At 37.8% G+C, this 22,220-nt stretch overlaps 3 protein-coding genes across 11 annotated transcripts in view; 2 read left to right on the forward strand and 1 right to left on the reverse strand.

The window, feature by feature from the left end:
• The window catches only part of ppp3cb (protein phosphatase 3, catalytic subunit, beta isozyme), a 57,471-nt gene extending 57,212 nt beyond the window's left edge, over nucleotides 1-259 (reverse strand). For 6 of the 7 annotated variants that reach the window (XM_047819243.1, XM_047819237.1, XM_047819242.1 and 3 more), the window contains exon 1: nucleotides 1-258. This exon is cut by the window's left edge and continues 537 nt beyond it. The gene's annotated coding sequence lies outside the window, so the exon portion shown is untranslated. The other variant, XM_047819241.1, reaches the window with a different exon arrangement.
• Nucleotides 260-4,740: 4,481 nt separating this feature from the next.
• On the forward strand, nucleotides 4,741-15,736 carry ube2d2 (ubiquitin-conjugating enzyme E2D 2 (UBC4/5 homolog, yeast)). The gene is made up of 7 exons (XM_027165155.2): nucleotides 4,741-5,055; nucleotides 9,511-9,574; nucleotides 10,408-10,439; nucleotides 10,554-10,631; nucleotides 11,046-11,151; nucleotides 13,481-13,574; nucleotides 14,522-15,736. The coding sequence occupies exons 1-7, from the start codon at nucleotides 5,032-5,034 to the stop codon at nucleotides 14,565-14,567; spliced, it is 444 nt and encodes a 147-aa protein (XP_027020956.1). The 5' UTR covers nucleotides 4,741-5,031; the 3' UTR covers nucleotides 14,568-15,736.
• Nucleotides 15,737-17,132: 1,396 nt separating this feature from the next.
• zgc:110843 (uncharacterized protein LOC541492 homolog) lies at nucleotides 17,133-21,674 on the forward strand. Of its 3 annotated transcripts, none has more exons than XM_047819244.1 (3): nucleotides 17,133-17,295; nucleotides 18,531-18,733; nucleotides 18,990-19,121. In XM_047819244.1, exons 1-3 carry the CDS (start codon nucleotides 17,232-17,234, stop codon nucleotides 19,056-19,058), a joined length of 336 nt encoding a protein of 111 aa, XP_047675200.1. In that variant the 5' UTR covers nucleotides 17,133-17,231; the 3' UTR covers nucleotides 19,059-19,121. The 3 variants fall into 3 exon arrangements, with proteins under 3 accessions (XP_047675200.1, XP_027020957.1, XP_027020958.1); XM_027165156.2 differs by lacking the exon at nucleotides 18,990-19,121 and adding an exon at nucleotides 19,786-21,674 and having other exon boundaries at nucleotides 17,142-17,295; XM_027165157.2 differs by lacking the exon at nucleotides 18,990-19,121 and adding an exon at nucleotides 19,786-21,674 and having other exon boundaries at nucleotides 17,147-17,295; nucleotides 18,561-18,733.
• Nucleotides 21,675-22,220: the final 546 nt, after the last annotated feature.

Below are 22,220 nucleotides of genomic sequence, written 5' to 3' on the forward strand. Positions count from 1 at the left end.
TATCATAATAAATGTATAACACATTTTGGAAAGCTGATTGGCTGTAATTGGATACCATTGTTTATAATTTATTTGTTAGTCAATTATTATTATAGTTTATCTATCTATCTATCTATCTATCTATCTATCTATCTATCTATCTATCTATCTATCTATCTATCTATCTATCTATCTATCTACAATAAATATTAATGTTAATATGGCAGGTTTGTCTTATGTCCATTTTCATTATGAACATAAGCATACAAATTTGTATAAATTTTTAACCAAATTTATAAAACTTGGTTGTATAAGTGTACACACCCCTAAACTAATACTTGTTAAGGAGGCATCTTTTTATTTTATTATACCACTCAGTCTTTTTATGTAGGAGTCTAATAACATGGTAAAATTGTCCCACTCTTTCTTGAAAAAACATGCAAGATCCATCAGATTACACTAGTATATCTTGCGCACAACCTGATTTAGGTCACCTTAAAGGATTTTAGTTGTGTCCCTATCTGGGATTCAAAAAACCATGTTTGTTTGTTTAAGCCACTGCTTTGGTGATTTGCTCCAGTTGTGGCTGAAGAAAACAGCTGTAAATCACAATGCTTCCACCACCATGCTGCACCATGGGTATGTTGTTCTTCTGGTGATATTCTTTTACTATATTTGCACCTTTTAGTATTGTGGAATTATTATACCTTTTGGAATTAGTCCAAATTTTTCCACATGGTTTGGGGTGACTTAAGTTTGAGTTTTTCTGAGAAAAGCCACCATCTATCCTTGTCAGACATCTTAATGTTGTTGTAAGTTTTTATTTCCAGTGGTGGCAGTGGTTTCTCAACTGGTTAAGGCTCTGGGTTGTTGATTGGAGGATCTGGGTTCAAGGTGCAGCACAGCCAAGCTGCCACTGCTGGGCCCTTGAGTAAGTCCCTCAACCCTCCCTGCTCCAGGAGTCCTGTATCATATCTGCCCCTGCACTCTGACCCCAACCTCCTCAGTTGGGGTATGTAAAGAAAAGAATTCCACTGTGCTGTAATGTATATGTGGTGATAATAAAGGCTTCTACACCCCCCCCCCATTCTATATTCTATTCTATTTCATCATGCTGTACATTTTGTCATTTCCATATATTGGTGATGTCACTGTGCTGCTTTATTTGTTGAGGGTTCCATAGTTCATTGTTATATACCCCACATCTGATCGATAATGTTCGTCAGGTGAGATACAATGCATACTTTGTAAGATCTTTATTTACCATGTTTTACATTATCAAGGACTCTTCACATCCCAGTCATAAACTGTTTAACGTCCTTCCATCAGGAAGGAGATACAGGAACTTACGCACCAGAACCAGCAGCTTCAGGGAAAGCTTTTTTCCATCCACCATCACACTACTGAACTCTACACTACACTGCTAGATCACTACAAAACAAACACAAAACACTGTATATAACCTCTGTACAATACATGTACATATTACATAGTTTATCTTTTTTACTCCTCATTACATCTGCACTATTTTTTCTCTATATCTTTATATCATTACTGTACATTCTGCCCAACATTTCACATTCATCTATGTGTACACTACTACAGTGTATATATATTTATATATACACTGTAGTAGTAGTTATTCAGCTTGCTAACTCCTTAAGTGCCATAATCTTGTAATCTTGTAACGTTTCACTCTGCACATTCCTCTTCAATGCCGTAGCCTTAGAACCATTTCTGTAATTCTGTAATTCTTAATGATGTCCACACATCTCTGCACTGTTATAGTCTTTATATTTATTCACTGTACACCTTTATATTTATTCACTGTACTCCTGTATGTCCACACATCTCTGCACTGTTATAGCCTTTATATTTATTCACTTGCTGTAAATATGCTAGATATTTAGATATTTATCTGCACTTTTGCATGACTGCTACATTTTGCATTTCTGGTAGATGCCAAACTGCATTTCATTGCTGTGTACCTGAAAAATGCAATGACAATAAAGTTCTTTCTATCTATCTATCTATCTATCTATCTATCTATCTATCTATCTATCTATCTATCTATCTATCTATCTATCTATCTATCTATCTATCTATCTATCTATCTATCTATCTATCTATCTATTATTGTGAGACTAATCAGATTCATTTATGTCTGTATATTTGTCTGTCTGTCTGTCAGGCTATCCATCTGTCTGGCTGTATGTTGATCTGCCTTTCTGTATGATATTTACAGTATACTATCAACGATGTCAAGCATTATCGTTGATATTTTCCAATTTAAATCATACATTGTTGAAGAAACATAGCCAGGTTGAAGAACATAAGCTGAATTTGTTTATTTTGTGCAAAAGAAAGGTCAATTACTGTATTAGCTGCTCTGTAGTACCTATACTGCTATGGGCTATTCTTACAGCACTACAGTGATATAATTGAAATAGCTGATTCATTATGATTCATATGATTCAATAATAATTCATTAAGTTTGTGAAGCTGCCCAGGTCAGAATAAAGCAGAAATCATTAAACCCAGACAATGCACACATTTATATCCTAATGACTGATAATACCATATGATAAATGCCTTATCTATTTAGTCACAAAAAAATCCTGACGATTTTATTTGAGATTATTAAGGCAGAAACATGACAGTGGATCCTTTCTGTTATGCAAATCATTGATAGTATACTGTAAATATCATACAGAAATCAGCAATCAGGTCTGCGCTAAGCTCAGAGTTTACGATGACCCATTAGTTCCTCAAGAGCTCTCGGTTGCACTATTATAAACTATTTCACTTACTGTAAATCACTGTAGTGCTGAAAGTATAGCCCATAGCAGTAGGTACTACAGAGCAGCCAACACAGTAATTGATCTTTCTTTTGCACAAAATGAACAAATTCAGCTCATATTCTTCAACCTGGCTATATTTCTTCAACAATGTATGATTTACATTGGAAAATATCAACAATAACACTAGCTGTCCCTCTGATGTACTCGTTCCTAATCCTGTCCAATCTTGTCACTCCCAAAGAGAACCTCAACATCAGCTCGGCTACCTCTAGCTCTGACTCATGTCTCTTCTTCAGTGACACTGTCTCTAAACCATACAACCGTACACCTTCCCCTTGATTCTCGCTGATATTTTCCTATCACACAGAACTCCTGACACCTTTCTCCACCCATTCCACACTGCCTGCTCTCACTTCTTTATCTCTTTCCCACTCTCTCCGTTACTCTGGACTGTTGACCAATAAATAATTAATTAAATAATAATAATAATAATAATAATAATAAGAAGAAGAAGAAGAAGAAGAAGAAGAAGAAGAAGAAGAAGAAATAAGGATAAAAATAAATAAATTATTATATACAATTAAAGTTTAAAATGAATTTAAAAATATTAACTTAAAACTATATATCAAATGATTTCATTTGAGATTATTAAGACAGAAACATGACAGTGGATCCTTTCTGTGATGTAAATCATTGATAGTATACTGTAAATATCATACAGAAATTAGCAATCAGGACTGCGCTGAGCTCAAAGTTTACGCTGACCCATCGGTTCCTCAGGAGCTCTCGGTTGCACTATAATAAACTGTTGTAGAATGGACATTATTTACACACATTTACACTATTTCCTGCCCAGTGTCACCCAAATGATGATGGGTTCCCTTCAGAGCCTGGTTCCCCTCAAGGTTTCTTCCTCATGTCCTCTCAGGAAGTTTTTCGTTGTCGCCGTTGCTTCTGGCTTGCTCAGTAGGGATAGGGATTGATATATAGTATTTTAAATTTTAAGTTAATATTTCCAAATTCATTTGAAACTTTAATTGTATATATTCATTTATTTATTTTCATCCATATTTCTTCTTCTTCTTATATTTACTTCTTTTTCTCTCTTCTGTTTTCGTACTTCTGTAAAGCTGCTTTGAGACAATGGAAGATTAATTGAATAAACTGAACAAATAAATTGAATTGTAAATATAAAATTTGTCTCAGAGCCTCTATACGAATAATCATCAGATTGATTCTGATAATTGAGCTTTTTTGACTCTGTGAATGATGTATTTTAATGACATTGGGTGTTTGTAATGCCTAATGGACCCAAATCTGATAGCACGCCCTATCTCATTTTCATTAAGGACACTACATTAAGAAATAAAGCGCTCAGCCAAGCAACTCCTGCTCTTTCATCCAACCCTTGCGAGATTCTCACTTTGTATCGCGATACGACAAACATACGATATCCCTCCGCCTTGGCTCAACTTCTTATAAGAGGTGTTTTCGTGAAACTGCGAAAAATCCGGAAACCGGAAGATCGTAGTTTAACTGTTCGGCTATGAATATATCACATCACCGAATAAAAACAACAATCGTAAAGCTTTCCCAATTGTCCTTTGTCTCAATTCGAATGAATACATTAAACACTATTTATCTCTCCGTCGAATAAACTGGGAGTGATGAAAGCACGAACGCCATTTTGGCTCAAACGCATACTACATCTTTAACGTACATGGAACTGTACATTCGGCCATTTTGGATCTAGTCTTGAACTGGTTGCATTCATTTCTACAGAAGTTAAGTTACCTAAGAACTGGCTAACTGTCAAACAGAGCTAAAGCCACCTATATATGCGCACTACCTAGTGGGTGACAGTGTAATCATGCGGACTAGGTGGTGCCCTAGAGGATCTACACGGCGCTAATTTGAGCAACGCGTAGGCGGAGGAGTTCCCATTTGAGCGGCTATAATGTGCGTGATTCGGTCGCGGCGGCCGCTGCAGGAGGAAGGAGCGTTTTAGCCTCTCTCTCTCTCTCTCGCTCACTCACTCACTCACTCACTCTGAGTGCTGTTATAATACCTTTCAGTTTCGCCTTTAAAAAAACCCATCATCGACCGGGTTCCGTCATCTCCGATCACATTTGGTAGAAGACTTCACCCTTGCCTGGTGTTGGCCGGCGCTCAGAATCGAAAGGAGAATTTACAGACGATTGTAAAAGACAAATAACCGAGTGCGCTTTTCACTGACAGCAGCAGCACAACAATGGCACTGAAGAGAATTCATAAGGTAAGGGGAAGGAAGTGAGGCCTCCGTTTCGCACTTCGACTTTCTCACCCCATCCACGTCGATTCACGGTGTGTCTACGTGATGTTTGACTTTAAAAACGTTTTAGAGATGTTCACACGGCGCCTTTTTATAAACATCTCGGGACAAAATAAAAACCGATCTCCGGCTAGTTTCGCTCTAACGCATCGTGTTGTAACGCTCGCTAGCTAGGTGTCGTGTAGCTAATCTTGTTATTAATAAAAAAAATATATTGCAATTATATATATAATCCGGCTGACAGACATAATAAACGACGCGTTATTCGTTTTTACGTAGTCGAACAATCGTGAATAGATAGATATAGAGATATATGGATGGATAGATATCTATTGAAAGCTGAACTAGCCGGCACGACTTGTGTGCTTTTGCTAAGCTAACTAGCTTCGCTAATCACCAGGCCCGCTTTAAAGTTCCTTCTAATCATAAAACGTGACTTTTAGCTAACGAATAAAACCTCAACATATTACACGAATATTACATTTCTGTCTCTAGGAGACGGCTACGTCAGCTAGCTAGGTGGCTAGTTTTTTTTCTTGCTAACGTAGCAGGAATTTAGCAACTAGCTGACTAGTAAAGGCGTCAGCGCTAAAGTACTAATTACAGTCGGTTCTGTGTCTTTGGGAATCTTTTATATACTCACAATTTTATCTTATGTTAATTCCAGAAGCCAGCGCTGAAAGTTTTGGCACCACTTAGCTTATTCACCCTTGTGTTCATGCTAACGTTATGCTAAAGTTTATGCAACGCGGCTTATAAAAGCTTACTCACATCACAAATATTCAACTTCACACCCTGAAATAAACGTCGTCCTCAAGTTTAAATTGAGAAATCTCCGTTCTGGTGATTATTTTACTTCATCTACATCACTGTTAAGTGGCTTTTGATACCCGATCCTACATTTTTATAATCTGAAGTTTTTCTTTTCTAATCTTTTGTTTGTCTCTTTCGATTTCACTTGGTATGTGAGAGAGAAACGTTGATATTTTTTTTTCACTTCGTCCTGTTGTTTCGGTTTTCGAGTTTGAGATCTAACTTTAATGTCCTGTCAGTTTAGAAACACAACCTGTAGTTCACTAGAGTTAGTTATTGGTGTTGAGGTTGGCTCGATATTGTCGGTTTGTCTTACGTGTATTACAGTAACTAACACCTGAGGAGAAAACTAAGCTTAAGGCCTTCACTGTGTATACAAGATAGTTTTGCTCACAACTAATTCACGGGACACCGTGAGTACAAATTTAGTTTACAAACAGAACAAAATATTAAATGGCAATATTTTACTCTTTGTCAAGACTGAAATATTTTGTCTGCTTATTGACTTGGTCTTGAAATGTCACTAAAAAAATAATAAAAAGGGGAAACTCTCCAAAGGACATAAAGCTCAGTCACCAATTATTCTTGTTTCTTAGTGAGACTCTATTTTTTTTATTTAGTTATTTATTTGAGAATTTTTCTCCTTTCAAAACCTCAAACTGTCAGAATTTATCACCCAGACAGGTTGAAAGGAAAATTGTCACTTTTGAGGCAGCGAGGTGTTGACGCCGCACAGCGTGTTAGTCGTGTAAGTGATCTGGCTTTCTCACATCAGTGCAATCCAAGGTGTTCGTGTTTTCCCTGGTTTGCATTTGATTTTAGTAGCCAGAGATTATGGTTTTGGTTCAGTTCTTGTCAAGACTGACATGTTGCATTGGAGTTATGTGTAATGAAGTTAGAAACATGCTAGCAGCGTGGCTTGTTTACAGCAGTAACGGATGGCACGGCCGAAGGGTCTTCAGCACCGTCGTGTCCACTATTTGTGTAGAAACCGTTGTTGATTTTATAGGGAGTCCAGAAAGTTGACAAATCCAGTCTGCTGCTGTTGCTTTTTTAAATTCAGTATATTTTTTTTGACCACCAAATAAACAAAAGTAGCGAGAACCACTGGAGTAAAGAAATTAGATGGAAATGGACATAAATACAGCAACGTTTTATTCAGTACTTTGGAAAAAGCCACTTTGAACAGTCGAATTGTTCACCTCAGTAACCCATACCTGAACATAGATATGATCCTGCATTCATATCCTAGTTGTTCCTTTACAAACTTTCAGTCCGCATGCTCTGAAAGATTTTTCCTCGTGCCATTTTTGCATTTTAAGGTACAACATGTCCGAGTGTCCTATCAGGATTAGAAACACGACCTGTAGATAAGAGTTGTGTGGACGTACGGATTACAGTAATATCTGACAGAAAAACCATATAGCGGTCAAAAAAAGTTGCCATCATGCTATTTTATAACTGTGTAGACAGAATGGTTTAAACTCCCAGGAACACCTTTAACTGTAAAATAAGAGATATATCCTGTAAGCTTAAATACATGGTGTCAAGCAAATGACTGTTAATTGACTTTGATTTATTTACACCAACATCTCTACTCTTCAGTTTCCTTAAACAGCTTAGACACCCAGTTTATTTTAATTAGTGCGTTAGCATGTTGGTTTTAAAGCAGAGATTTGCTTGATGAGATACACTGACATGCTTGTTAGCATGTTGAATTACAAACTTTGAAATCACTGCATGGAATTTGCAAGGGAATTTATCCTATTTATAGTATTGAACTTTAGGTACTTTAACTCAGGCTTTTAAGAATTTAGGAAAATAACTATCTGTATTGATGCCTCATGCCATCATCTTTATTGGTAAAGTTGAGGACACCTGGCTTGCTTAGTTCAGCCCATACACACATTTTAGACATTATAATAAAGCCACTGACTATCTTGATTATCTTGTTACATTGGCACCTGTCACGGGGTGGGAATTATTATTCAGTAAGTGAACCAGTCAGTTTTGGATGTGCCTGTGTGGGTGCAGGGAAAAAGAGGCAGGAGATTTTGACAAGGGTCAGATTGTGATGCTTAGACAACTGCCTCATAGCTTCTCCAAACATCAGGTCTTGTTGGGTTTTCCAATATGCCGGGGTTCAAATTTACCAAAAGTGGTCAGGAAGGACAACCAGTGAAAGGGTCATGGCCACATCATTGACGGGCATGGGTGTGAAGGCAATTCTACAGAAGAGCAGCTGTAGCACAAATTGGTAAATGTTCATGCTGGCTCTGTTAGAAGGTGTCAGAACAATGCTGTTTGGGGCTAAATACCCACAGAACAATCAGAGTTTCATGCTGACCCCTCTTTACTGAACATTTGTTAGCATGGTGGACAGATAAATCCAATCCACAGAGGCCCCACCTCGTCAACTTGCAGGACTCCAAGGATCTTCTGTTAACCTCCTGTCGACGTGTACCACAACTCACTCTGAAATCTTTTAGAGTGCAATGACTTAATGCTGTTTTGGTGGCACAAGCGGGACCTACAAAATATTAAGCAGGTGGTTTAATGTTGTGTGTGTGTACATGTACATACAGTTCAGCTGAAAGTTTGAACGTACAAAACACAAACTTGATGTGGTTGACGGTTTACGTTAAATCATCTTAAAGATTCAGTATTGCTTTTTTGGCTTTATATAAACATCAAAAAAGGATGAGACCTTAACATTTCATTACAGAATTATCATCACATTGCTCAGCACTGATGTAAGCACGTCACCCTTAACACACAGCAGCAGGTCTCCCGGTCCTACAGAAAGACCGGGTCTCTGGAGTGCACAGATAATCAACATGGTTTTATTTTGACTATTCACAATTCATATTTGTTAAAATGCTAAAAATGGGAAATGTAATCTTTTTATTTTTTATTTATTTATTTTTTATAGCCACCCATCTGTCCTGATTCGTATTGTGTAGCATAGATATGCTTTGATAACCATTGTGTATATATTTTGTGTGGCCTGCATATGTTATTCAAACCATATTCCAAGAAGGTGGTTTAAAAAAAGTTAATATTTAATCATACATTTCCTTATTTAAAGTAGCTTTTTGTAAAGTTGTAGCCAACAGATCAGGTTTTTAAATGTACTGCTGATATACTGGATTTGTTATTCCAAGATAATCATCACTGCATGCTTGTTTTTTATATATGCGTATGTTTAAAGCTGTTTAAAACGTGAAAAGACCGAGGCCTTGTGTTACGTATGGTGAATGTTTTTGCTTACACAGCAGTGTGGGGTTTTTAATGGGGGGGTTTAAATACAGAAAACAAGAGGAAAATAAGGCACTGTGACCTGGCATCTATTAGCACATCTAAAACATTCTAGTTATATAAAAGTGTTCAGAAACATCACACTCAACAAATCCAATGTGGTGTAGTTCAGTTTGGTATACAGTGGGATGAATGTCAGAACATCAGCTAAAAAAAACTTCATGTTAAATTAAGTTGGTGGTGACGCTAGACTTTCTTTGTGTCAGCCTCTTTGCTGAAACTTCCTCTGCATTATGGATGAACTAGTTAAGAAGTTTAAGATGTTTGTGTGTGTGTTCTGTGTTGAAGGAGCTGCACGATTTGGGCCGTGATCCCCCTGCCCAGTGCTCAGCAGGACCAGTAGGGGATGACAGTAAGTACCAGTCGGTTATCTCTAACCTTGTCTTAGTCACTTTTTCAACCAGACTTTACATGTAAAGTAGAGTTTGTTCCATCCTTGTTTTGTATCTGTTAAGACTTTGGCGTGGTGCATGTGCACAGCTGTTCTGCCTCTAAACAAACCTGTTGATGAGGTGCACGCTGTGACTAGAGCGAGCTGTGAAGGAAACGGATAATGGAACGACTATCGCTATACTGCCTAATATCAGCTTTTTATCTGTCAAGTGTAACGTTTCATTCAACTCTTTCCAAAAGTAATGTGTAATACAATGTGAAATCTTTTTTGATGTATAAAATTGTTTTAAATCTATATACAAAATTATTTGACGTATACACTCTGTATTGGGGATTCTAAGTAAATGTTCGAGTTTTTCCTACCTGTTCTCTGAGCTGATCCTTTTAGGCCCTGGATTGGCAGTGGGTTAGTGGTAGGAGAAATAATTGTGTAATGGGCTGCGATGGTTTTTTTTGTAAGCAGTAATGTAAAATCGAATCATGATTCAATTTGATTCACTGAATTAGGAAGCAAGTGAAGATTCCCACCACCGTTCAGCTTAATGTCCTGATATCCCCTCGATTCTGGGTGTGTCATCCTGGCTGGAGCTTAACACGTTACACTTATCATTAGCAGTGTAAAGTTACATGTAGGGTTTTCCTTTTTTAACATGTCTTTGGTGTCACAGCAGTTCTGTCTGACACATTTGCATATATGGCTTTGTTTATTATAAGCGAATTTTGTTTGAATAAACCTGTTGGCCTTTTTGACTCTCGTTTGAATTCACATTCTGGTCATTTTATCTCTTGCAGTGTTTCACTGGCAGGCCACAATAATGGGACCAGTAAGTACATTTTCAGTTTTGTTTTGCATTCCAGGATTTTGTCATTGCACAATCGTAATCTGTCATTTGTGCGTGTCTGTATTTACATGTACACATTTTCCTCTCTTTCTACAGAACGACAGTCCTTATCAGGGTGGCGTGTTCTTTTTGACCATTCACTTCCCCACAGATTACCCCTTCAAACCGCCAAAGGTCAGTTTCTTTCCTTCTGGAAATCACTTGCTGAATGTGTGGTGTTACATGCTGTTGAATAATCGCTGTGAGGCCACAATGAGGAAGTGCTTTTCAACATATCCTCATTCAAATGAGCTCGCGCTCTCTCTCTATCTTTTTTTTTTTCTTTCAATAACAAAAACCAAATGAACATGACATTGTCTTTGAAAATGCATACGTCACATCAGTCTGCTTTCGACAACTTACGTAGTCGTATGTTAAAACTTCAGATTGTGATCATGATTTTTTTTAGTTTCTGGGATTGTTTCTGATGGATTATGAATAGAGCAGTGACTGTAATGTGTTTTTTTGTTGTTGTTGTTTTTTCATTTACTAATCACCTGTGTGGTTGTTTTGTCTGTCTATATTTTTCCCCCTTCTGTACCTTTTTAGGTTGCATTTACCACAAGAATTTACCACCCAAATATCAACAGCAATGGCAGCATCTGTCTGGATATTCTCCGGTCTCAGTGGTCCCCTGCGCTCACCATTTCCAAAGGTACACACATGCAAGCGTTATCCTGTAAATAACTGTAAATAGATCTGAGGCAGATCTGAGGTTTAAATGTCTTATTTATATATTTCATTCATTTTTACACTGATTACATCTAGACTCGACTCCGTTATCAATTCACATACAGTACCTTTTTGTTTTTGTCGGAGCCGGAGAGGTTTAAATAAATAAATATAAAGAATGAAGAACTTTCTGCACAGGAAGCAAAAGAGAATTTTAAATTTATTAAATCAATCTCAGCACAGCAGATTTACGGAGTATCAGTACAGAACATGTGCCACAGGGAATCACAGAAGAACAGTCATTCAGTCCCTTTAGGAGTTTGTGTTTACAAGTAAAAATCAAAATGATATTCAGAGGAAATTGCCATCTTAATGACTGCAGGTTTTGTAGTATCGCGCCGAGACGTTTCACGCGCCGTCATCACAAGACACGTTTAGCCAAAGGCATCTGAGATTGATGTGCATCACACATGAGTACAGCCATCACAAAGCAATTCCATGTGTGTCTTTACTGATCAGAGTTTAAAAGAAGAATCTTGTTCTTGCAGAAAAAAAAAGAAGAAAATTTAAGTATCCACCAAAAAGTTTTTGAAAGATGCTATAAAATACTATAGGGACCGAGGTCACGTGTGCATGTCACGGTCGGGTGATGCAGCATGACACAAAGTGGGGTGTGAGATTTCTTTTGTGTAATAGTGTAGTGTTCCACTTATTCCACAGCATTTTGCCAGGCAGCTTTTATGTTGTGTATTTGAATGGTTTATGATTCGGTTTCATTTTTAAATTAGTTCTTGTCCAGAATAATGTTCTAGCCATAATAAACAAACATTCCCAGGACTCTATAAAAGTTAAATAATAATAAGCTTCTTATTCTTTCCATTTTTTTTTTTTTTTTTTATAAAACATTTGTTAGGCTTCGATTATGAGGTCCTTGTGTTACAATATTAACAAGAACACGTTACAATTGTGTTAATAGAAACCTGCCGTTCATGTACTGATTGACTGATTCGTGCGATTACAGAGCAATGATGCACGCATTTGGACCAATTAGATTTGATTATTCAGCCAGACTAGGAATAATTATGAAATAACATGGTCTATATTCACCCTGTTTCTTATCGATCTAAAAAAATATTTTTGTTGGTTTTGTTTTCAATTGCTCTCGACTACACTGGCACGTTCATATATATATATATATATATATATAAAATTTTTTTTTAAAGCACAGGAGTAAATCTGTCTCTTTGCAAGAATGTTGAGAAAAAGCATTTGATGGTCAAATACGTGCGATTTGAATAATTGCAGTCCGAATGTTCTACAAAGTGACCAAACTGGATATCTGGCACAACAGCAGTACAACGATGTCCACCATCATGTTTATTTTGAGTTGAATGGGCCACATGACTAACTATACTTAACTATTTGTGTACGTCGGTTTTCTCGTCCCAGACTCTACAAGACAAAAATGTTTTCCTATGTATTCGCATGGTACAGATTTACATCAGACACGTGGAGAGACACACAGAGCGAAATAAATAACACTATTTATAGACACAGCTCTGAAAATGGGATGTGATGGGATTTTCACCCGTGTAAATAATTATTTAAAAAACGTCAGTAACCTGTTGCGTATTCTTGTTTAGACTTCCTCACTGTCACATCCAGAAGCTTTTCTGTGTAAAACTGAGATTGACTGGTTTGGATGTTGTTTATCTGATGCTAACGTTTTAATTGGCATATGGGATAAAGTTCAACCCTGACACAAGGAAATAAAAAGGCAGAGTTGTGGCCAATAGTTTCTTGGAAATGCCCGGTGTTTATTACTGTAACACCTTGTTACATTTTTTAAAAAAATGGGAATGCTATTTGAATTATTAAGCTAACAAAAGATTTGTAGAACTTACTGACTAATGTATTTCATCTCCTTTTTTTAAATTGTGCACGATTATAAAAAGCCTTCTTTGTCCTTAACAAGGATTTTGCCAAGCAAATCCCCACTCTCGGCCTGTCTTAGTAAGGATAATAAAATGATAGAAATCGTTTGAAAATAGTATACATCAGTAATATGTTTGCATGGAGGGGGGAAAATTTACATTATATTAATGCAGGAAGGTCACACTTGGCTAGCAGCGTCAATAAAACGTAAATTTTGACTTGACCTTGAGACTCAAGGCAGCTTAATAAAAATGGTTTAAGTGCCTGGTGAAGTATAGTGCGTGCGTGTGTGTGTTTGAAGGAGAGATACAGATAGAAAGAGATTTTTTTTTTAAAAAAATCATTGTTATATAATTTTTATTTTGTTTTATCCACAGTCCTGTTGTCTATCTGCTCTCTGCTGTGTGACCCCAATCCGGATGACCCCTTAGTACCCGAGATTGCCCGCATCTACAAGACTGACAGGGAAAAGTGAGTCTCTTGGGACATTTGCCACTTTTATTATTAAAGTCTAAGCTGTGAACTTTTTTGTTCCATTGTGAATGGAGGAACTCTAAATCTTGGGGAATTGTGTAAATTGTTATACATAATAAAATCTGCTTCTTTCTGAATGCTGTAGCTGGGACAGTTTATTTTAATTTAAAGTTTCAAAACCCTTTTTTCTGAATGTATTGTCAGATCCTAGATTTTCATTGGCAGGAAAAGAAGTTTGATGTGCAGATTTTTAATCCGGTAGTTATTAGTAATATAGACTGCTTTGAGTTTAGCGAGAATAAATACTCACTTGCTGAATATATTACTGGAGCAATTTCCTATAACATCAATTTATGAAGACAATCATTTCTCTTCAATGCCAAAAATGAGCAACATCCGATTGTTACAAAGCACAGACACTGGAGACTTCTTCCATAAATAACCTTATTCTCATGGAAAACCTACGCATAGCATACGAGTTGCTTTGTATTTTGACTTGATACTGTTTTTTTTTTTTGGGGGGGGGGGGGGGGGGGTTGTTCAGTCAAAAATTTAATGGTCGAGTTCAAATATATAGAGATGTGCCTGCACAAGATGGTGACAGATATGCATCTGTAGTTTTGTCAGGGCAAAACCACGAGACACACTTTCCTGTGTTGGCTGAGATCTAAAGACTTTAGAATGCTACTGAAAGTGAAAGCGATCCGCCACCAGAACAGTGACTATGTCACTAAGTTCACAGAGTCAATTGTACTCGAAAACGTTGTTCATTATCTACACTTCAGCATTTGCTTTTTGTTCCCTCACCATCAGAAGTGATCCTGAATGCTCCCGAAATGGCAGGCACATCACCCAGCGTCCTGTATTGTTAAAACAGCCATGAGAAAATGAGGAATTCGTGTGGTGTTGGTTTTAACATTTGTTTTTCTGTTCTCTCTTTTCAGGTACAACAGAATAGCTCGGGAATGGACACAAAAGTATGCAATGTAGTTTTGGAGTTGTAATCATGGTGGGAAACAAAAAAAAAAAACATTTAAAAAAAATTACACCTCTCCGTCTTAAGGTTAGGGGGAGATTTGAAAGTTTAAGAGATAGAAAAAAAAAAGATAAAGAAAAAAATAATCTTGTTGGTTTTCATTGGAGTGCTTTCTTTAAGCCACACCAGAGCACCTGCCCCATTCCCCTCCATCTACCCCACCCCCTCATAGCCATGGTGTACATACTTTCAGACTTTCAGTCCAACTCCAGCTTAATCCCACCATCACAGTCATCTTCCTGAACACCCTGCGTTCAGCATCTTTGCTTTAGCGTCTCCATTGCTGTGGTGACTTGCCTGCTGCTTAGGGTCAGCCAGATTCCCTTTTTTATTTTTAAATTTTTATTTTTTTTTTGCAGTCAAAATGTCCACAGCTCCGGGGAGGGGAGGAAAAAAAAACATTCCTTGTTTTTTAACACTGGGGAGGGAGGGCCATACTCATTTCTATTTTGTGTTGTAGTGGAGATTTACTCTTTATTTTTCCTCTCATTTATTTTTTTATTTCCTGGGTTTCAAACTGTATATTGATCAGGAAAGTTTTTTTTTTTCTTTCCTCCCCCCATGTGGCAGGGGAGGGGAGGGGTATATGCTGGTGATCTTTTTTTGTATAAAAATCTATAAGGAGTTCATTTAGAATCATAGCAGCTTATTAATGGAACAATGTCAGATCTTTTGGGTCCTCTCTTGTGAATCATTCTAATGGACTTGAATATTATGAATATATTTTTTTGTTTGTTTTCTTCTCCATTTGCCATAACCAAGACTGTCTCTACCCCTTCCCTTAGCCACGAGCAACTACTCATTCATTCACGCCTATGGAGGATTTTGGACCGGTTTATCCAAAAAAAAAAATCAGTCTTAGATAAGCAGGTGTTTAGGGTTTTTTTCCCCCCCTCCTCTACCACCCTCTTGTAACTCTTAGTTCCACTTTTAGCTGCATTATTTCCCCCCTTGCTCTTGATGAATTAGATGCTAACATGGCTGAGACAGACTTGATTGGGTCCCTGGGTGAGAGGACACAAACTCCTCACAGACAAACTTCTGTATATTTAATTTCCTGACAGGCTCTTTGAGCTTTGTGTGTTGATTAAAACTGTGTAATAAAATGATTACTAAAGTCTGATCATGGGATGTTTGTGGCTGTTCTTTTTTTTCCTTATGCATCCTAAAATGTTTTATTTCTCTTGTACCATATCAATTTGCCTACCCTCACACCATGTTGTAGGCTATCATTTACAATGCTTATATTTGAAATTATTTAAAAAAAAAAACCTTTAAAAACAGTTGGCAAAGCACATGAGCTATAACAGCTTCCTGACAGCTCTGGTGCAGTGTAAGGAAACCAGTTTGTAGGGTGCTGTTGTAGGAAAATAATCCACACTAGTGCTCTTGTAACAGAAATTATTAGTGTTTTGCAGAGATGTTATTAAACTGTTTTGCGGCTTTTTAAACTGTTTATAGTTATGTTTTCTTTAGAACATCCAAAAGATAAGGATGAAGTTCATTTCCGTCTCTGGTTCCTTTCAAGGTTTCTTCCTCTTACCATCTTGGAATTTTTCCCTCACCACCGTTACCTCCTTCTTGTTCATGTAGTAATTTAATTTCAAATGTTAAACTGTTTCTATGCTTCTGTAAAGCTGCATTAAGGCTATGCGGTTAGTTAAAAGCGGTATACAAATAAATGTAATTGAATAAGTTAAGCTTCTACCATCAACTATGAACACTTGTTTCATGACTCTCTCCCTCTCCCAACAATTAACCAGAAACCACAGCCTTTGTTGAAAGTGCTGCGTAATTATATCACATTGTATCTATTACCACAAAGCAGCTTTACAGAAATCCAGACAGATTTGCAGATGCAACGATGGCAAGGAAAAACTTCCTGAGAGGTCATGAGTTAATGTTGAGATGAACTGGTTCAGCTGTAATCAGAGTTTCATTCATATACGGGTTTGACAGGGTCTTAAGTGCAAGCATCAGTATTTTAATGTAAACTTTATTTCCATTAAGTACAGTCCGGAAAATCTTTTCAACAGTAAGATTACCTACCGGAAATCTTACTGTTTACAAAGCACTAACACTGGAGACTCCTTCGTATTGTATAATGTAGTGTGTAAAAATGAGTGCATTAATAATAAACAGTCATGGCTAAGATCAAAACCTGCTGTCACAGAAAATGAATCAATGTTTTCAGAATCAGGTTTATTGGCCAAGTGTGTTGATGTTGACACACACAATGAATTTGGTTTCATCTGTTTGTGGCTCTCAAAAACAGACATAAACACTACTATACTATACATTTAGCTGCTGTTACAGAAAATGAATCAATGTTTTCAGATTTAACTGCACTGTCATTTATAAGAAATGAACGACAAGTTAATAATAGGCTCAAGAATTCAATGGCAAATTCACCTCAGCTACAGTAAGCCCCGCCCATACAGTCAATTCAAAAGCAGAAACTGGTGTAAAGCTGTGAGCTGATTGGATAGAAGCTCCATGACGACGGTTAGCCATGTCAAGCTTTGATGTGATTGGTCAGCTTGGTGTGTTTACGTTCTGTCAGGAAGGAAGAAAGAAGTCACGCGACCTTGAAGTGAACAAGCGTGCAAGGAAACAAAATGTCGCTACAAGCTTCAGGAGTAATCAAACCGGGGATCGTCTCTGGACTCCGGGTCTCTAAAGGCGAGTTGTATTTTGCTTTAGTGTACCTGTATCTCAGCTCAGAGCCAAACAGCTAACCAGCGGGCAATTTTACAGACAGCTGTAAGGATTAATAATGTTTGTAATTTACAATGTTTTCCTTTTGGTATGACTAAGGTGAAGATTAATAAAAATAAAAAATATATTTGCAGATATATACACACAGACACACACCTATACACCTGTACATTCACGCAATAAATCAACCAACCGATCATATGGCAGCATGATTGCATAAATCATACAGGTGTCATTCAGGTGATACAGGTGATACAGGTAAGCTTCACATCAGACATCAGAATGAAGGAAAACCGTGATCTCAGTGATTGCTGCATGCTTTTAAGTGGTTGTTTGAGTATTTCAGAAACTGATTATCGCTTGGGTTTTTACACACCGCCATCTCTAAAGCAGACATTCAAACAAGACCCTGAAGAAGAACAACAGGTATCATTACCAGTAACAATCAAACCTCGTTTATTGATCCTTTAGTAAAGTCGTGTGTAAATGTTGCATAAACCAAACCGAATTAAAAATTTCTCCTGGCTTTACGAAAGTTTTCTTCCACCTCGTCTATGAATGGCAACAAAATACACAGAAATTTCTGGGTCTGCTAATTGTCTTGATTGATTGATTTTTTTTTTTGGTGATGCCCATAAGGCAAAGGCCACAATGGCTAAAGGGACAAGTAAATGAAAAAAAAAAACTCTTTCTCAGATGGAGACGTGAAATCTATTTAAGTCTATGCCAGTAACCCTGGTGATATGAGGGGGATGTAAACTTAATACCGTGTGTTGTTCCCTGGTTGATCTGAAGACTTAATGGTGTGTAATTGTTCTTCATGAGTCCCTTGTTTGTCCCAAGCAGGTAAACCAACCACTGTTCTTCAGAAAAATCCTTCAGGTCTTGCACGTTGTTTGGTTTTCCAGCATCTGTTGCATAAAATACAATATATGCCATTTCCAACAGCATATATGATGTTTTAGGGTGTTGAGGTGTTAACATTCACTGATGTTTAGGAAGACAACACGATACATTAAGAGAGAGCGTATATTAGTTGAATCGCTACAGACGCGATCTCCTTCTCTGAGGATACTTGACCTGCTCTTTTCATACATTTCATAGCAACATGATAAATATGTAATAGATCAGTAGCTTTGATAGTTTATGGTTGGCTTTTTGCATGAATATGTGAGGCCTCCCGGTGTGTACGTTTTCAGACCACCTGACCATCGCGGTTCCTGTTGCAGTGGCTGTAGCTGTAGGAACATACCTGCTCACCAGGTACCTCAGCAGCCGAAGTGACTCCAAAGGGAAGGTGAACCTGGAGGTCGACAAGGACAACACCAAGGTGGTGCACAGCTTTGATGTCGAGGATCTTGGCAAGAAGGCCATCTACTGCCGCTGCTGGAGGTCCAAGAAGGTGGGTGATGTGTAGGTTTGGTCGAGATTTATATTTATTACCGTGAGGTGTCTGATGGCATAAGAGGAGAGGCTCCTTCTGAATTTCTCAGTTTTAGCTCTCAACACTACATTTGATTGCAGCAAGCTGAACAGACAGTTATAGATGTGGGTGGAGTCCATGGCAATTTTAGCCACTCTGGTGCTGCATCGCCAGGTGTAGATGAGAGTAGAGCAGGTCCGGATATCCGCTCAGACACGTGTACTTCTCTCTGCAGAGTGCTTTGTGTTCCAGGGTTGAGCATTTTCCAAATCACACCGAGAAGCAGGTTTATGTGAGTCAGTAAGCTTACTGAGGAGTCTAAGCTGACGTGTTAAGGCCCATAACCACTGTGTGGTCAGTAATTTTGACAATAGAAGTCTAACTGTACTAGGACAAATGAGTATGTGTGTAGATAGAGTAAAGCTCAGGGCTCAGGACACACGCTTGAGGAACTCCAGTGCTCTAAGTGATGGTGTTGGATGTAAACTTACTGGCCCACGCTGACTACCAGGGGTCTGTTTTTAAGAAGGTCCAGGACCTGATTAGAGTAGCGGCAATAAATCCGAGGGCCCTAATCTTAAAGGACAACCTGTTTGATACTACGGTATTAAAAGCTGAGCTGTAATCTATAAACAGCACCCTCGTGTCATTCCCTCTGTCGCTGTAGGTCTGAGTGACGGTGACGCGTAGCACGTCATGAAGTGTGATCAGAGAACCTCCTCTAAAATCCATTTCTATCTATTAACATATAGACATTTCTGAAATCCTTTGTGTGGAAGTCACAAGCAGTAAACCTGATCCACTGTAATGTTTATGTTTAAAGCATTTGGCAGACACCCTTATGCAGAGCGACTTACATTCATCACATTTCTACAGCTGAGCAACTGAGTGTTAAGGGCCTTGCTCAGGGGCCCAGCAGTGTCAGATTGGTGGCCCTGGGATTTAAATCCACTACCTTCCAATCAGTAGTCTAACACACTACTGAGCTAACACTTAAGGTTTATAACAGTGTTTTTATGATTTCTTGACAGTTCCCATACTGCGATGGTTCTCACACCAAACACAACGAGGAGACAGGAGACAATGTGGGTCCCCTGATCATCAAGAAGAAAGACGCCTGAGTGGCTGGACATCACCCTGCTCCTGCTGTTGTGTTTGATTTTCTGAGAAACAGGGTGTGTGTATGTGTGTGTGATTATTTACATCATTCTTGTATCAGATCAGATAAAGACCTCACAGCAAAATCAACTGCTATCATCATTCACACTGAGGTTGTGTGACCCGAGACATCATAACGACAAGCCCTTAACGGACCGCAGTTCCTGTTTCTTTTTTCTGTCCTTATCAACCAACTACACTACAAATGAATGTTTCACTGTTGAACCGCAACAGATGTGTAAGCATTAACAAGGACAATTAGTCATGAACCCTAAAGATTTCTTCATGATAAAAAAGTCTTTGTTCCTGCTTCATGATCAGGATCAGAATCAGAATCAGAATCAGATTTATTGGCCAAGTGTGTTGACACACACACGAGGAATTTGGTTCCAGCAGTTTGTGACTCTCAAAAGTACAGACATACACAATACTATACAAACTATACAAGACAATGCAGATGATGAGATACAATACAGACAGTATGAGTATAAAATATGAATATAGAATGAATTAAAATATGAATATTGAATATAAGCGATCGGTTATGTACATAAAGTTTGGGCGTGCAAATAATATTGTGCAATATTATGCTTTTGTACAATATACAGCAGCAGTAGTGTGTAATACACAGATGATGTGATGACTGACAGTCCTGATAATGCAGTACTTATGATAAGAAGCAGTGAATATAATTAATAATGGTGAGTTGTTGATCAGGGTGATTGCCCGGGGAAAGAAACTGTTCCTGTGTCTGGCAGTTTTAGTAAACGGAGTTCTGTAGTGCCTGCCAGAAGGGAGGAGCTGAAAGAGGTTGTGTCCAGGGTGTGACGGGTCAGTGGTGATTTTTCCTGCCCGGTTTCTGGTTCTTGTGTCATACAAGTCCTGGAGAGTGGGCATGGGGGCGCCAATTATTTTTTCTGCTGTTTTTAATGATTCGAGATGTACTATAATAGTAATAGTAGTAAATAACTTCTCATGGATAAGGTTTGGATGGGTTTCCTCAAGGGTCTCTGGTTTTTATCCCAGCTCCTAAAACCATGCAGGTGGCTGGATATAATAAAGCTAAGATTATTAGCTGTACTACCCAAAAAGTCCCCAAATGTCAATTTTTTTTCAAATATTTGGGAATCTCTAACACTACAGCTACAGTGTTTACAGGAGGTCAGTTCTTATTTGTTCTGCTTTTACTAGAACAGAATTAAAAGTTAAAATTCCCAGCTTTTTTTTTTTTTAAATTGTATGCAAAGGCAAATGGTATTCAAAATATATTCCATTACATTTATAGAATTTGGCAGACACCCTTAGTGACTGAGTGACTTACATTATGTGTCATATTATGAATCAGAATATGCATATCTGATTTACAAAGTATTAAACATAAGGGTTGGGCAGGGGGGTGGCTTTGTGTTTAACCTGTTTTGCCTCATGCCTCAGGGGTTGGGGGTTCGATTCCCTTCTCCGCCTACCCTGTGTGTGTAGAGTTTGCATGTGCTTCAAGCTTTTCCTTTGGGTATTCTGGTGTCCTCTCCCAGTCCAAAGACATGCATTGTAGGCTAGCGGTACAGAAAATGGATGAATGGAAACATTTGGTTAACAAAAAAGAACTTGTTTATGATTGTTACACTGTTTGGTCAGTGTGTGTGTATGTGATGTATTTGATTGTAAACCATTTTTACTAGTACACCGGTGTTCGGTTCAGACAGTGGAATGGAAATCGACTCATCAGACATTTTCAGTATAAATAAATTAATGATTTTCTGGCTGTGAGTCTGATATAAATTTAGTCAGGACTCGTGTGTGTGTGTGTGTGAGACGTGTGTTTCTCCTTTAATAACCCTTCACTGAATTTTAGTGGTTGAAGATAAGCACCTTTACATTTTAGATGCTTATGAACTTGGAACATCACAGATAGAAGAAATGGGTTTATATTTCTATTTTACAACATTTGTGTGAATGGAGAAAAAGCTTTTGTTAGTGTTGATGAATAATATTCATGATGTATAGCATTTAATGAGGAGATTCTTCAACAAACATGGCTTTGTGATGTGGAGTTATTGTAACCACCCTAAAGTTTGTGGCTCTTCTGTTAACTAACGTAGAACAATTTCACAATTACCTCAGTGATTTTCCCATGGGGAATCATGATGTTAAAGAACAGCTTTACGTTACTGATCTTATGAGAAATGTGGAATTGAACCATTCTTCAACAAAAAACAAGCAGTTTATAACTAACTAAAGAAACTATAACACAAATAAGGTGTTATGTAATTATGTATGCTTTGTTTGATACGGGTCAAGTATTAAAAAG

This window comes from Tachysurus fulvidraco, chromosome 10 (assembly GCF_022655615.1).
Source record: "Tachysurus fulvidraco isolate hzauxx_2018 chromosome 10, HZAU_PFXX_2.0, whole genome shotgun sequence".
Classification (NCBI taxonomy): domain Eukaryota; kingdom Metazoa; phylum Chordata; class Actinopteri; order Siluriformes; family Bagridae; genus Tachysurus; species Tachysurus fulvidraco.

What these genes read in the sequence shown, in the direction of transcription:
- ube2d2 (XM_027165155.2), top strand. Translation starts at nt 5,032, where the DNA reads ATGGCACTGAAGAGAATTCATAAG. An exon ending in AGGACCAGTAGGGGATGACA is followed by an intron (nt 9,575 to 10,407) that starts GTAAGTACCAGT and finishes TATCTCTTGCAG; the next exon opens with TGTTTCACTGGCAGGCCACA. An exon ending in TACAAGACTGACAGGGAAAA is followed by an intron (nt 13,575 to 14,521) that starts GTGAGTCTCTTG and finishes CTCTCTTTTCAG; the next exon opens with GTACAACAGAATAGCTCGGG.
- zgc:110843 (XM_027165156.2), top strand. Translation starts at nt 17,232, where the DNA reads ATGTCGCTACAAGCTTCAGGAGTAATCAAACCGGGGATCGTCTCTGGA. An exon ending in TGGACTCCGGGTCTCTAAAG is followed by an intron (nt 17,296 to 18,530) that starts GCGAGTTGTATT and finishes GTACGTTTTCAG; the next exon opens with ACCACCTGACCATCGCGGTT. An exon ending in GCTGCTGGAGGTCCAAGAAG is followed by an intron (nt 18,734 to 19,785) that starts GTGGGTGATGTG and finishes ATTTCTTGACAG; the next exon opens with TTCCCATACTGCGATGGTTC.